Raw genomic sequence first — 16,097 nt, forward strand, 5'->3', positions numbered from 1 at the left:
ACTCATTACCAAACTTAAAACCATGGAGAGACCTGGTGTGAACAACGACATTGGATTCTTATCTCACTATACATGACTAAGCCATTTCTCACCTTCTCACTCCTTGCCTTTTCCTATAAGACCTATTACAGTCGTTAAGAGTCGTCAACAGGCTCATCTCAGCTATCTGCCAATCTCCCATTCCCACCACCCTTCTGAGTAACACCCCTCCCCACCTTCTCACTATATAGAAGGATCTGGCAACTTCTGTTTCAGTGTATCTGAAGAAGTGTGCATGCACACGAAAGCTCATACCAAGAACTAACTTAGTTGGTCTTTAAGATGCTACTGGAAGGAATTTTTTTTTATTTTGACTATGGCAGACCAACACGGCTACCGATCTGTAACTGGAACCTATGTAGCATAGTAGTCAAAGCACTGGACTAGAACAGGGGTCAGCAACCTAAGGCCCATGGGCCACAAGTAACTCACGGGGGTCGTTTAACAGGCCCACAAGCCACCCCCGAACCCAGCTGCCTGCTCGGTGAATCCCCATGTGCTGTGCTGAACCAGCACAGCGTGGCGCGGGTACTCGCTTCCGCTGCGCTGGAAATCATGTCTACGCAGACGCATACACCAGAAAAGAAGTCTGTGCAGACGCTGGAAGTAGTGGGCACTCACGCACGTGCATGATCCAGCCCACAGTGGGATCTCTGCTGGAGTGAACCTGCCCAGGCGAGGTAAACCTTGCCGACCCCTGGACTAGAACCTGGGGGAGCAGGGTTCAAATCCCCACTCAGTGGGTGACCTTGGGCCAGTCCCTGCCTCTCAGCCTAGCCTGCCTCACAGGGTTGTTGTGGGATGAAATGAGGAGTGCAAGAACTATGTTCACCACCTCAAGCTCCTTGGAGAAAAGGACAGGATAGAAATTTTATTATTATTATTTTATTATTCTGATGGTGGTGGTGACAATGACGACGACGATACATAGAGAGTAAAGAGAGGTGTAGTGCCCCTGGTAGTGGACATGTCATGCTCCTTTGGGGGTAGTTTGTCCACCTTTGGTTCCCACGTTGCCCTCAGCTCTCACCTGTGGCTCCTAGAAGCTGTTCACATGCAACAGCAGCCACAATCCTGTGAAGCAGCTTTGACTGGCTGGCTGAACCAGGTGAGGGGAGTCGATGGGTCTCAAACCCTCAGCAAGTTAGGGACTTCCCTTGCATGCGAAGACAGGCTGCGGCGGACTGAGTGGATGAGGCCCAAAGTGGGTCCAACTGTCAAGAAGGAGATTTCTGCACCTGCTGTACAGGGAATCTGTAAGGAGCTTGTCCTACACTCGAGTAGGACCCTGGTAGAGACACATGCCCGACTGGCATGTTGCCTCCCTCCTGGTCTTTTGTTCGGGAGCTTCAAAAGCTTTCTTCTGCCTGAACATCACAGCGACTGATGCCAACAGACACTGGCACACTTAGGGATCTGCAGAGGTTGCGCAGCTTGCGTAACAGACCCCAGCAACTCAGCATGTTGGCTATTCTACTTTATTTACATATCAACACACACGGAGCACTGCAACATGGCTCCCTCTCTCTCTAGCATCAGACAGCAAAGAGAAAAAGAACAAAGGACAATAGTCCCACTTCACGGAACACAGGAACACAAACATCCTGTCTCCGTCACTTCCCACTCTGTGGAGTCAAAACATACACCGTCATGTACCTTGGAATTTGCTGCCAAGGAGTGTGGTGGAGTCTCCTCCTTTGGAGGTCTTTAAGCAGAGGCTTGACAACCATATGTCAGGAGTGCTCTGATGGTGTTTCCTGCTTGGCAGGGGGTTGGACTCGATGGCCCTTGTGGTCTCTTCCAACTCTATGATTCTATGATTCTATGATTCTATGTGATAGACAACAATCCCATGACTGCAATCATGGAGCAGGAATTCTAACATCAACCTGAGAAGGTAGCCCATCTAGAAGAAGGAAAACTCCATCCTAAACCTCTGCTGCCTTGTGAGATATCTTCAGGAGAAGAAAAGTCTCAGGAGTAAAGCCCACACAAATTCAGAGTGGAGTCCCTAAGACTGTTGCGTGGCACCTTGCATGCCTCCTTATGGCAACTCTTGCACCTAGACTGGTGCCAAACGTCTTGCTCTCCTTTCCTGTCGACTACGTCAGCAAGACTGGGTCTTGTCATCTGGGCAGCCCAGGATCTCCAGGCACATTGCCCAGGCTGGCACCTCAGGGAGGTCATGTCACATGTCACATGTTCACGGGTGATCAAAGTCCTGGCAGGGGACGTCAGGACCGGGGGCAAGATGGCGGGGTGGGAGCAGGAACAGGAGTCCAGAAGCCAGGAGTCAGGAAGCCAAGAGTCCGAGGGTCAGAGAGCCGGGAGTCAAGAAGTCAGGGGCCCGAGGGTCGAGAAGCTAGGAGTCACGAAGTCAAGGGTCCGAAGGTCGAGAAGCAAGGAGTCACGAAGTCAGGGGTCCGAAGATCAAGAAACAAGGAGTCATGAAGTCAGTGGTCCGAGGGTCGAGAAGCAAGGAGTCATGAAGTCAGGGGTCCGAGGGTCGAGAAGCAAGGAGTCATGAAGTCAGGGGTCCGAAGATCAAGAAACAAGGAGTCATGAAGTCAGTGGTCCGAGGGTCGAGAAACAAGGAGTCATGAAGTCAAAAGTCACGAAGCCAAGGGTCATAGAATCATAGAATCATAGAATCATAGAGTTGGAAGAGACCACAAGGGCCATCGAGTCCAACCCCCTGCCAAGCAGGAAACACCATCAGAGCACTCCTGACATATGGTTGTCAAGCCTCTGCTTAAAGACCTCCAAAGTAGGAGACTCCACCACACTCCTTGGCAGCAAATTCCACTGTCAAACAGCTCTTACTGTCAGGAAGTTCTTCCTAAGCAAGGAAGGTCAAGAAGCAAGGAGTCAAGAAGCCGAGGTTCAAGGATGAGGAAGCAAGGAAGGTCAAGAAGCAAGGAGTCAAGAAGCCGAGGTTCAAGGATGAGGAAGCAAGAAGCCAAACGCAGCAAGGCAGGAAGCATGTTGCCGTGGCAAAGAGCTGAAGGGAAATGCTGACCTTATATCCCTTCCCGGCTCTTGCCACCAGGTGCTGTGAGTTACCAAGCAGCCTCACCTGTGCGACCGTGCCTTGCCTCTCCAGAACAAACTTAGGAAGGCCACAGTCCTGCAAAGTCCTTTTGGTCACAGGGCCTGGCTCCTGCGCGCACACCTGACAGGTAAACTCCAGCGCTGCTCACACAGCGGTTTGACTTCACCCCCAGAGGTGAGCTCCATTGCCTCCTAAGACAGATGTAGGCCAACAACAATGATGTTATTTATTGTGGCTCCTCAGGAGATCTGTGGAGCTGTTCTGCGCACTAGAGGAACCGGGCCTTTGATGCCATGGCACCCTCCCTTAGAACAGCCATCAGAGTGGCCCAGCCAGATGCCTGTGGGAAACCAGCACACAGGAGTCAAACACATGAGACCTCTCCCCTTCTATGGTTTCCAGCAACTGGTATTCAGAAACATCACCGCCTCCAGCTGTGGAGGCAGAGTGGAGCCCTCCTGGCTAAGAGCCATCAATAGCCCTCTCCTCCTCCATGAATTTGTCTAATCCTCTTCTAATGCCATCTCGGTTGGTGGCCATGACGGCCTCCTGTGGCAGGGAGTTCCACTGCTTAACTATGCATTGAGTGAAGAACTGCTTTCTTTAATCCGTCCTGAATTTTCCAATGTTCAGCTTCACTAGCTGTCCACAAGTCTCGGCGGTGCTTGAGAGAGAAGGGAGTCTGCCTCTGAGAGCATCCGAGGACAAGCACGATGACTCAGGTGATGTACAGTCAAGCCCCACAGATAAAATCAAGCGGCCGGTGAATTAGGTGGGTTTAAGTGCACCCAATTACACTTCTGGGTAATGCTGTAAACCTCCATTACGTCTGATGCCTTCCTGATGAACACATGTGGAGCTGAGGCATCGGCTTAATTGTTTGCTTCTGATTAAGGCAGACGACCCACTGATTAGGAACCGGGCCAGCTGATGGCCAGGTTGCACTGGGAAAATTAGCTTTCAGGAGACGCAAAGAAGCAGGGGAAAAGGAAGGGTCGCTGGCACCTGGTGCGGGGTGTTGAGGGGCGGGGCAAACCGCCCAGTGGCACATGCGCAGCACCGCTTCGTACAGCGCATGCGCTGTGCCACTACATACTGTGCAGGCATGGCGCCACTACGTATGGCACTGCCGCACATGTGCCGTACGGATGGCGGCAGGATCCTCTGCCCGTGGCTGCAGTGGGGCAGGGCAAACCACCTGGCAGTGCATGCGCAGCAGCGCTATGTACCTTCTTGTCACCCCCTCAGAGATGGCACCCGGGTCAGACCAGCCCCCGGCCCCTTCCTCCACCACTGCAAAGAAGATGCCCATTGGCCTGATCCTGCAGGCTTTCCTTATATTCTGGTCATTGGGCTTAGGACCTCTAAGTTCCGCCCCCCTCTCACAATTTTCAAATACTGGTGACTAGTGGTTTTTTCCCCATAGATAAAATGTCCAAAAGACAATCCCAGTTTTACGAATTCCATAAAGCATGGATATCAGCAGGAAATGGATGCTGGAATAAAATTAATTCCACCACCATCCCCAGTGAATGGTGTGGATTTTACATTATTTGACCATCAGCTGCTTTCTGGGAGGCGGTTGTCATGATCGCTTTGTGGTATTAAACGGGCACTGGAGACAGAGTTTTTTCAGAGCTGACTCCCCAGTGCAGGTATAAATCTCTGAGCCTGAGAATAGTGTTGGCTCCAGGCCCACAAACAGAGTCATGTCACCTTTGTCAACAGGCTGAGCAAAGCATTCAGACACTCCTTCCTTACCGAATGTTTTCCCCACCGAAGCTGCATATATTCTCTTGGCGATAATGACAAAAGTCTATTCTGTCACACAGCTCAAATATCTCAGGTGTGGTGAGGATTTAAGAGTTCCTGAATCTGCCAGGTCCAGTTTCTCATTTTTCTGGTCTAAACTTCAGTTCCACATTGCTTTGCAATTTAAAAAGAAGAAGTTCCCCTGAAAATTCATCAGGCTTTTAGTGTGCACTTCCCTTCACGAACACATTAGTATGCAAGTTTGCCTAATGCACACAGCCTTGCAAAGCAATTTCCCCCTAATACAGTGCATTCTTGTATGTTATTTTCAGTAATATGGGCATTTAGATGCACAATTTACCCCAATATCGGCATTTTTATACACATTACTTGGCTGGAGAACTACAGGGATGTACGCTGAGGAGAAGAGAAGAAAGTCCTTCTTCACACGGCGCATATTTAAAACTATGGAACTTGCTCCCTAGGAGGCAGCAATGGCCGCCAACTTGGATGGCTTTAAAAGAGGATTGGGGCCATTTTTGAAAATGCTGGGGGGTGAGCAGATGTCTGCACGTGCTTTTGTTCCTGTTCCGTTCCTTGTTTCTGCCACCTGCTGCACCCCACCTGTTGAAAAATGGTAAGATTAATTTCAATTCTCCTTTTTCCCCCTTAGTGGTTTCCACTGCGCAAGAGTGAGCATGGATACGCCAGCTTTAATCAGGAGCGCACAATGCACTCATGTGCTTCAGCCACTTCTAAGGAGGAAGCGGAGAGACCCAAATGGAAAGCTGCGGCAAACTGTGCATGCCCAGAAGACCTCCGAACAAATCATGCAGATCAGGAGCAGATTGTTCAGGCAACGGTGCTGTTCCCACCCGATTTGATCACCGGGAACCGGGATGCTCAGGGACAAATTCTAACGGGGAGGAAATTGATTGACAGATCTGGTTTTCCTTACAGAAGGGAATGCAAGCAAAAGCTCGATTCAGCTTTGGTAGAACGCCAAGAGGCAGGTGAAAGTGCCATCAACTGCCTAGGTCTTTCTTTAAAAAAAGAAGCTTTCTTTGAGTAACAATTTGCCATGAACATAGGACTTAGCCGTCGTCAGTACAGAACATACCATCATAGTTACAAATCTGCAGGTTTTCCAGCAACCATGAAACAAACAAGCCACATAAAACAAAACCAGCCATAAAGAACTAAATTGCAGTGTTGCAGTAAGTTACCCAGGTTACAGGTGAGTTGGAATTAAATTCTTATCTTTTGTGCCTTTTGGATAAAGAGAGCACAATAAGTAATTCCCGACTCTATGTTTCTGTGAGCCTGCCTGCCTGCCTTGGTCTCCATGATGCTATGATTTATGAAGTCTCCTGCATCGTGGTGTCTGGTCATTGCTGAGACCATATCCGACAGTCTCACCAGCCCCTGGGATGCATCCCTGACCTAAATTTGTGCAACCAGTTTGACTTCCTCCCCACAGCAGGATTTCTGAGTTTGAGTCCCCACTCACCAAGAGGTTAAGGGGCTTCTCTGAAGCCCACTCCTTCTAAGAACATCAGAAAAGCCTGATGGATATCAGACCATGGGTAGGCAAACTAAGACTCGGGGGCCGGATCTGGCCCAATCTCCTTCTAAATCTGGCCCATGGACGGTCCAGGAATCAGCGTGTTTTTACATGAGTAGAATGTATTCTTTTATTTAAAATGCATCTCTGGGTTATTTGTGGGGCATAGGAATTCGTTCATTTTTTATTTATTTATTTTCAAAATATAGTCCGGCCCACCACAAGGTCTGAGGGACAGTGGACTGGCCCCATGCTGAAAAGGTTTGCTGATCCCTGGATCAGACCCATGGCCTATCTTGTCCAACATCCTGTTCTCCCAGTGGCTGACCCCTGGTCCCCCAACGCATTCTTGGGACACTCAACTTTCTACATCCCCCCATTCAGAGAACCATCGATTAATTCCTACACTTTGCTTCCCAATTCCTCATTCACAAGAGGACCTCTGCTTTGACTGCTAAGCTTACTCGGGAGTCTTTGGTGAGGTACTTTGTCGAAAGCTTCTTCAAAGTGAGAGTATGTGATGTCCAGTGGATCATCTCTATCAATATGCTTGTTGAGACTCTCAAAGGACTCTGCTAGGTTTGGGAGGCAGGGCTTGCCCTCGCAGAAGCCATGCTGACGCTACCTCAGCAGGGCTTGTTCTTCTATATGCTGCATAATGGAAACCCTTGACTATTCGCTCCCAGGCAGTACAGTGGTACCTCCGGTTGCGGACAGGATCCGTTCCAGAGGTCCAGTCAGATACCAAGGTTTCTACAACCTAAGGACTGCTTTTGTGCATGCGCACAGCACGGTAGAGCACTTCTGCACATGTGCGTGTGGCGAAACCCGGAAAAATACTTCTGGGTTTGCTGTGTTTGCATCCTGAAGTTTACCAGAGGGTTACGTAACGCGAGGTACTACTGTACATTGTCCAAGAGTTTCCTTAATATTTAAATCTTAGAATAGCTTTGGAAGTGGATATAGGCTGTGTGGTTAGAAGTAGAAGGTAGGGTATTTTAAAATAGTATTATTTGTAAGTGATAAAATTTTTATGGTTAAAGTAAGCGTGATTTAAAAATGGTTAGAAATTATGATATATCTAAAGTGCTAAAGATGAGGTAAAATCAGATGGGGGGACTTGGGGAAGCCCACCTAACAATGTTTAGAAAAAATAAGGATAAGACAAGAATTTGTTTGTATTGTTTGTTTTTCTGTTTGTGTTGTTTATTTGTGTTATAAAATGAATTAAAAAAAATGGGGGGGGGAGGGAGTTTCCTTTCTCCGTGCAAAAATAAAGGAAGGAACCCAGCGAGATCCAAGAAGCCAGATGCAAAAGGGCCCCAATTCTCACCCCAGACCCAAAGCAAGAGTCTCATTAAGGCCGCTGCTGGCAGCTCCCTTATTTAGGAGTGCTCTGTGCCTCGGCAACATTGATATTATTCATCCTGGAGTCTGCTGTCCTCCAAAATGTTTTGACATTTCCTGCAAAATCGCATCCCACCAAACATCAGCTCAAAATTAGTAGCTCCTCTTTACTTGGAACAAGGAAGGATGGGGGGGGGATCCCACCTCTCCCAAGGAAAGTGTTTTGCATAAATTAATCCAGACTGGATTCAGGCAAACAGCCCGAAGGTTGGGGGGGCTGATGCACCAATTGGAATATCCTGCACTCAGGATGGAAGTCTCCATGTGGTCCCAACCCCACTTCCCCGTCACACCCCAGAGACTTTCTGTGCGCTAGAGCATCAAATGGGGCTGGCCGGCTGTTGCTGTCCATATGGAATCTGAAGAACGGTTAACAACAGGAGGGAAGAGGATGCAATGAGGATAGAAACCAAAGCATAAAGGTAAAGGTCCAGTTGTGGACGACTCTGGGGTTGCATGCTCATCTCGCTCTATAGGCCGAGGAAACCGGCGTTTGTCCTCAGACAGCTTCCGGGTCATGTGGCCAGTAGGATTAAGCCGCTTCTGGCGAACCAGAGCAGCGCACGGAAAAGCATATTTCCACATTTTAAAAAAACCCAGCCCTCCCTGGATTTGGAAGCCTGTTCGACTTCCAAAACATTCAGAAACCAAGGCACAGCTTCCGATTGGCTGCAGGAAGCTCCTGTAAGCCAATCGGAAGCCGCGTCGGACGTTTGGGTTCCAAAGAATGTTCGCAAACCGGAACACTCACTTCCCGGTTTGCGGTATTCGGGAGCCAAAACGTTTGACTTGCAAGACGTTCTGGAAGCAAGGTACGACTGTAAATCTGACAGGGAGCAACTCTGCACAGTACGGAAACATGGTGGGTGGAAATGGGCCGGTAGCACTAATCACTGAGCTCCCCGTGCCCCCCCAAAAAAATGAGTGGGCTTGGTGAGAGGTCTCCTACTGACCGACAACAGCAATGAGAACAGGGGATTGTGAAATACCTGTTTTGTTGGAAAGCCGGAAGGACACCATTTTGTCGGAGATGTTGCAGACGTTCCGGACCGAAGCGATGCAGCTGTAGTTGGCATAATCCTGCGGCCGCAGGTTCTTGAGCTTGAGGATCTTGGTTTCACCCTGTTGGCAGCAGGAGAAACAATTGTGAGTGTGAAAGAGTCTAGAGAAGGGCAACCCAAACACTCAAGGGGGTGAAATGACTCCCCTAGGAGCTTGCAGAGTTTGGGACTCTGTGGCTTGTAGAAAAGGCGAGGAAGAACCAACATGTAGACATGTATGAAATGATCCCTGGCTTGAAGGAAGTGGATAGAGCAGGGGTCTGCAACCTTTAAGACAAAAAGAGCCACTTGGACCCGTTTCCGAAGAAAAAACAACAACTGGGAGCCACAAAACCATTGCGACATTTAAAACAAATATATCTCCGGAGCCACGATCTGACAGTGGGCGGGAAGGTGATGTTGGGACGGTGCACGCACGCACCGCCCCCATGCGACGTTACAGCCAGTACAGTGCCCGCCACAGTGAGGAGTGTCGGGGCGCACAATGCGCCTCCTCCCCTTGCTAGTATCCGCCCCGGAGCCGCAGCAAAGATGTAAAAGAGCCACATGCGGCTCCGGAGCCGCGGGTTGCAGACCCCTGGGATAGAGGAATCTTTTGATAAGAGTCTTTTGGATCAGGCCAATGGCCCATCTATTCCAGCATCCTGCTCTCACAGTGGCCAACCAGATGTCCCCACGAGGAACCAGCAAACAGGATTCGAGCTCAAAAGCACTCTCCCCTCCTGTGGTTTACAGCAACTTGGATTCAGAACGTGATGGCCTGGGACTTGGGCTCGGACTCAGAACCAGAGGAGACTCAGTCTGCACCGGATCCTTTGCCTCAGGCATCACCTGAACCACATCTGGGGCCTGATCCTGAAGAGTCCCAGTCTGCACAGGTTCCCCTGCAACAAGCACCAGCTGGGCCGAGTCAGGGGCCTGATCCTGCCCTGGCTCCAGATGTGGGGATGACCTCGTTGCCTTCAGCTGGGCCATCACTTACAGATGCTCCACTACCAGTTGGGTCAGGGGAGGCTGAGGCGGCCTCTGGGTCTAGTAACCCACCGACGTCTCCTGAGCTGCAGAGACTCAGGTCTGAGAGAAGGAGAGACCTGAGTACTCGCAGGGCGAAACAGGGAGGTGAGTCGCCGGGGGATCAGGACCGGCCGCTACCCCAACAAAGATAAAAGTCTGTCGGACCCCGCCCCAGGTTGCGGGAGCAACATTGCTGTATGCTAGATCCTGCCTGAGATCCTGGACCTGTCCTTGCCTGGTTTCCTGCCTCGTGTCCTGCGCCCTGTTGGACTGACTCCTAGCAGAACCTTCGGATCCTGGACTGGACTTGAACTGTGTTTCTCAGGTTACCCCCGGGCCCAGCACACAGAAGCATGTGGCGGCAAGGCATAGCCATCTTGGCTTATAACCATTGACAGCCCTCTCCTGCTCCATGAATTTGTCTAATCCTCTTTGGAAGACATCCAAGCTGTTGGCCAACTTCTCTGTCCTGAACCTTCCAACTTTCAGTTTCATTGGATGCCTATGAGTTCCAGTTTTACGGGGGGGTGGGGGGACAAATAAAAAGGAAGCACTTCTTCATGCAGAAAATGAAGAACTTTGGGATTCCATCTCACAGGAGGCAGAGATGACCGTCAACCTCTTAGGGCTTTCAAAGAGGATTAGACAAACTCGTGGAGGAGAGAGCCATGGGTGACTCCTAGGCAGGATGACTATGTCCTGCCACCGATTGGGGCAGAAATGCTTCGGAGTCCTGGTTGCTGGAGGCCCCAGGTGCAGAGAGTGCTTTCATTGCCCTCAGGTCCTGCTCAATGGCTTCCCAAAAGATGGACCACTGGCCTGATCTAGCTGAGGTTCTTCTTATGTTCTTGTAGGACGAATGTGTGTTGTGTAATAAAAGAAGGGAAAGTCACCAACACCACCCATGATAATTTTATTGATTCCCACCCCCCTCTCTCCTTTGATAATTTTCAAATACAATTTCTTTCCTCATTAACTGATGGAAAGCAGTTTTGCAGGGAATCACTGGAGTTGTTATTTCGTACAGCAATATTGTGAGCTGGCCAATGTTTGGCTTGGAACGTAACTGCTGGATTTTGTGATTCTTGGAATACCATAGCAAAAATAGGAGAAAGAAATAAGTTGAAAGTCTCTTAGGAATTGCTGAGATAAAATATGCCCAGAAATGCATATTTTTTTGGGAGAAAACCTGTTCCAAAATCCATATGAAGTTGTAAAGTTTCATGCAGATTTTCAGGGACGGATTCAGTAACAAGATGGAGCAGAGTTATGAGACTGAAAACAGACCGCGTTCCCCACCTCTACCAATAAAGTATTTTGCATATTAAGTTTATGAAGATATCGAGCAGAGGGGACAAAACACACCCCACCCCCAAAAACAGCTTCTACCTCCCAATCGGAGTGGGATCCATGCCATGAAAATTTCAAACATTTGTCAAAAGAATTTTTCTCAGCCAATTTGTGTAATTAGACTTATTATGCCTAATGACTTAATTAGCGTAAACACAGCAAACGTAATCTCATAATTGGGCTCTGCAATTACAATATGTAATGATGATGAAAATTGCTTTTTGGGGGGTGGGGGTGCGGTCCCCCCTCCTGCCTGCAAACATGTCTGGCCACCCCTCCTCGTAAGGAGAGGTTACGTTCAGTTCAAACCCAATTCATTTGTTTAAGGCATCCGCCTCTTCTAAGTGCATCTATGATTTGAATTGCATATAGCGAATGATACCAATGTTTTGCAACTGGTGGTGGAGTACGCCTTTGGAAACAATTTCACCTAGATTGAAAACCCTGAATTTATTCTTCAAAAAATTAATCATTACAGACAACCAGTGATATGAGGAATAAAGATCCACATGGAGTTAGTTGGAAGTTGATTTCTTGGAAGGTGGTAGACTCTCCTTCCCTGGAGGTTTTTAGGCAGAGATTGAATGGTCATCCATCAGGCCATTAGTCTTTAGCTGTGATTCTTCGTATTGTAGGCGATTGGACTAGATGATCCTTGGGGTCCCTTCTAACTACAGTTCTCTGATTCTATGAAGTCGAGCCTGGGAAATGCTGTCTTTGGGTACCTTCCAACTTTACAGTGCTATGATTCTAGGACAAGTAGGAAAAGGACAAGGGAAGTAATGGTACTCCTCTATTCCATGATGTGCTCTTTGGGGAGCTGGCTTCAGGTAGCAGGTCCGTTGAAGGACCCAAATGTCTGCAGACATTCCCACATGGGAATCCCTTGCACACGACTGCAGTGCCTGGAGACAGACAGTCAGGTTGACCTCTGGGAGGAACAAAGAGAAGAAACGCCCTGGTATGCCTGTATCAGCACAACCGGACACCTTCCTCTGCCCCAGCTGCAACAAAACATGTCTCTCCCATATCGGTCTCTACAGCCACAGCAGGCGCTGCGACCTTCCAACAGTTTCGCTTCACCCTCAGCGGTGCACTCCTCCATTGTCTCATGAGACAGACGGATGCCAACCAATTCCATCTTCATATTTTAATGCCTGAGTGATTGCTTTCAATGCTGGTGAACCGCTTAGTATCCTATTTTGGAATTAAGTGATTGATAATGCTAATAATAGGATGCGGGTGGCGCTGTGGTCTAAACCACAGAGCTTAGGGCTTGCTGATCAGAAGGTCAGCGGTTTGAATCCCCACGACGGGGTGAGCTCCCGTTGCTCGGTCCCTGCTCCTGCCCACCTAGCAGTTCGAAAACACCTCAAAGTGCAAGTAGATAAATAGGTACCACTCCGGTGGGAAGGTAAACAATGTTTCTGTGCGCTGCTCTGGTTTCACCAGAAGCGGCTTAGTCATGCTGGCCACATGATGATCCAGAAAAACTTTCTATGGACAAATGCCACAGAGCGCCACAACCCCAGAGTCGTTTGCAACTGGACTAAACAGTCAGGGTTTCCTTTACCTTTAATGCTACTAATAATTATAATAAATAATAACAACAATAATACATAAGTAAAAGGTAATGGTAAAGGACCCCTGAAAGGTTAAGTCCTGCCAAAGACGACTATGGGGTTGCAGCGCTCATCTCACTTTCAGGCCAAGGGAGCCAGCGTTTGTCCACAGACATCTTTCTGGGTCATGTGGCCAGCAGGACTAAACCGCTTCTGGCACAACGGGACACCATGATGGAAACCAGAGTGTACGGAAAAGCCTTTTACCTTCCCGCCACAGCGGTACCTATTTATCTACTTGCACTTTGACGTGCTTTCGAACTGCTAGGTGGGCAGGAGCAGGGACCGAGCAATGGGAGCTCACCCCATCGCGGGGATTTGAACCTCCAACCTTCCGATCGGCAAGCCCAAGAGGCTCAGTGGTTTAGACCACAGCGCCACCTGCGTTAATTAATACATAAGTATATTAATTCTTAATACATAATACATTAAAACATAAGTATCAGCACTGCTGATAGGGCTGACAGCATTCCAGTTCATTTCAACGGATCTGGGACCTTTGCAAAGGGTGAGAGTAGATAGGTCTACTCTCTCTAGTCCAATATCGCCCACACTGGCTTGCAGCAGCCCTGGAAAGTCGGCATCCAAGCAGCCTTTTCCCCGATCCTCTTTAAAAAGAACAACAATAACTGGAGCCTTGCATGTTGTACATGGAAATCATGCATTAAGCTTCAGCCCACTGCCACCCCCGACATCAAGGCAGATTTGTGGGGAGCACTGGCGATTCTTAAACTTTTAATTACATTTTGTCCTTTTTATAAACATCTTTCCAATCTCACCCTCACCCAGGGAGAGATACACTAATTCAAGCTGACCTCTGATAAATATAGAAAAGGTTAGCGATAAGCCTTCAGTTATCAAGGCGGCAACTTGATTTGTTCATTAAATTCAAAGCAGAGAACGAATCCCAGGCAGGAGCCTAAAAAGCTCAGCGCTATTCCAAAATGGAATCTAATTTAATGTGACATATCATATAACCCAGTAAGAACTTATCTAATAAAGGAGATAATAATAAACATTTCCGTATCGCGGCATTATTAGGTGAGGAATCCCAGCTCGCAAGGAGCCCTTCACTTTTAATTAAATGCTCAAAAGAGCAGCCAGTCAGCCTGTTTGTGTCCGTCCCTCCAATAATAATTAATAAATTAATAAATTGCGAATCACCCACGAGGCATGAAGATGAAATCCAGTGGCTGAGATCGCTTTTGACAGGGCAATCTCCCCACCGGATTACGGGGCCTTGTCAATTTCTTGGGGGGTGGGGGGAGAACGCTTCTTATCAACGCACCTTGACATTTGGGCAGCTAATGCTTTGACGTTATGGATTACTGCCTTGCATTTATGTCCCAACCTTTTCCTCCAAGGAGGCGAACGCACTTCTTCCAGTCTCATTTAATGACACAACAACCCAGCCAGGTGGGTTAGGCTGAGAAAGGCAGTGAGTGATCCCTAAGGGAAGTTTCTTAATGTTCAATGCTGTGTTGAGTTTTTAATATTTGGTTGGAAGCTGCCCAGAGTGGCTGGGGAAACCCAGCCAGATGGGCAGGATATAAATATATTATTATTATTATTAGGTCCCACCCAGTGACAACTCCATAGCTGAATGGGGATTTGAACCCTCGTCCCTCCCAGTTCCTAGTTCGACACTCTAACTACTGTAACACATCATAATTACAAGGAAATGACTCTTTCCGCACCTAAATTAAGGTGTTGAAAGGAAGGAGTGGACTTCTGTGCGAAAATACCTTGCGCTCAATTCATTCCTCGTACAGAAAACTTCCACTCAGATTTTGATTTCTATTCCCCCCCCCCCATTTCTTAAAATTGCATACTGCCCATTCTCAGGGCGGTTAACAGCATAAAAATGCAAAAGGAAAACACACAAACTTCATGCGAAAAACAAGAACAACAAGAATAAACCCTTAACCCTGCCTCCCACAAGTAAACCTATTTCAAATTAGCGTATTTTAAATAAACATATTGAAAAGGACATAGAATGTTGAAGAGGAAGGTTTTTGAATGGCGCCTAAAGATGTGACATGAGCCAACAGTGTGACGCGGCAGCTAAAAAAGCCAATGCAATTCTGGGCTGCATCAATAGGAGTATAGCATCTAGATCAAGGGAAGTAATAGTGCCACTGTATTCTGCTCTGGTCAGACCTCACCTAGAGTGCTGTGTCCAGTTCTGAGCACCACAATTCAAGAAGGACACTGACAAACTGGAACGTGTCCAGAGGAGGGCAACCAAAATGGTCCAAGGCCTGGAAACGATGCCTTATGAGGAACGGCTAAGGGAGCTGGGCATGTTTAGCCTGGAGAAGAGGAGGTTAAGGGGTGATATGATAGCCATGTTCAAATATATAAAAGAATGTCACATAGAGGAGGGAGAAAGGTTGTTTTCTGCTGCTCCAGAGAAGCGGACACGGAGCAATGGATCCAAACTACAAGAAAGAAGATTCCACCTAAACATTCGGAAGAACTTCCTGACAGTAAGAGCTGTTTGACAGTGGAATTTGCTGCCAAGGAGTGTGGTGGAGTCTCCTTCTTTGGAGGTCTTTAAGCAGAGGCTTGACAACCATATGTCAGGAGTGCTCTGATGGTGTTTTCTGCTTGGCAGGGGGTTGGACTCGATGGCCCTTGTGGTCTCTGCCAACTCTATGATTCTATGATTCTATGTCTAATGAAGGCGCCTGTCGAGCATCTCTGGGAAGAGCCTCTCACAAAGGGGTGCCCCCACAGAAAAGGCTCATTCTCAGAGGGACATCTCATGAAGGAGGCCGACGAAGAAGGTCCTCAGAGCAGGGGCGAACGCAGGCGTCGTGACACCCGGGGTGGCAAACTGCTATGTATAGCGCATGTGCAGCATCGCTACATACAGTACATGTGCTGTACGTAGCAACGCCGCACATGCGCTTTACATAGCGGTTTGCCGGCGCCGGTGCTCCAGTGCTGTACGGACACTGCCAGGATCCTCCGTTCGCAGCTGTAGCGGTGGCGGAGGGATCCCACCGATGTCCCTACGCCGCTGGAGCGGTGCCGCCGGCAAACTGTTATGTACAGCACATGTGCGTCATTGTTATGTACAGTGCATGTGTGCGACACTGTGCATAGCAGTTTGCCGCCTGCACCGGGATCCTCTGCTCGCAGCTGCAGCCGCAAACAGAGGATCCTTCACATGTGGCTGCAGCAGCGCGATGACTGCTCACACCGCCGCAAGCCCCCATGGGGTGCCTTCT

The 16,097-nt window shown here is 48.7% G+C and overlaps 1 protein-coding gene across 2 annotated transcripts in view; it reads right to left on the minus strand.

Moving 5' to 3' along the window:
• MDGA2 (MAM domain containing glycosylphosphatidylinositol anchor 2) overlaps positions 1-16,097 on the minus strand; it is a 412,109-nt gene that overhangs the window by 163,177 nt on the left and 232,835 nt on the right. For both annotated transcript variants that reach the window (XM_081195650.1, XM_081195649.1), the window contains exon 5: positions 8,804-8,936. In XM_081195650.1, the coding sequence (XP_081051776.1) occupies positions 8,804-8,936 (133 nt within the window). The remainder of the gene's footprint in view (positions 1-8,803; positions 8,937-16,097) is intronic.

This window comes from Podarcis bocagei (genome assembly GCF_964188305.1).
Source record: "Podarcis bocagei genome assembly, chromosome: 1".
NCBI lineage: Eukaryota > Metazoa > Chordata > Lepidosauria > Squamata > Lacertidae > Podarcis > Podarcis bocagei.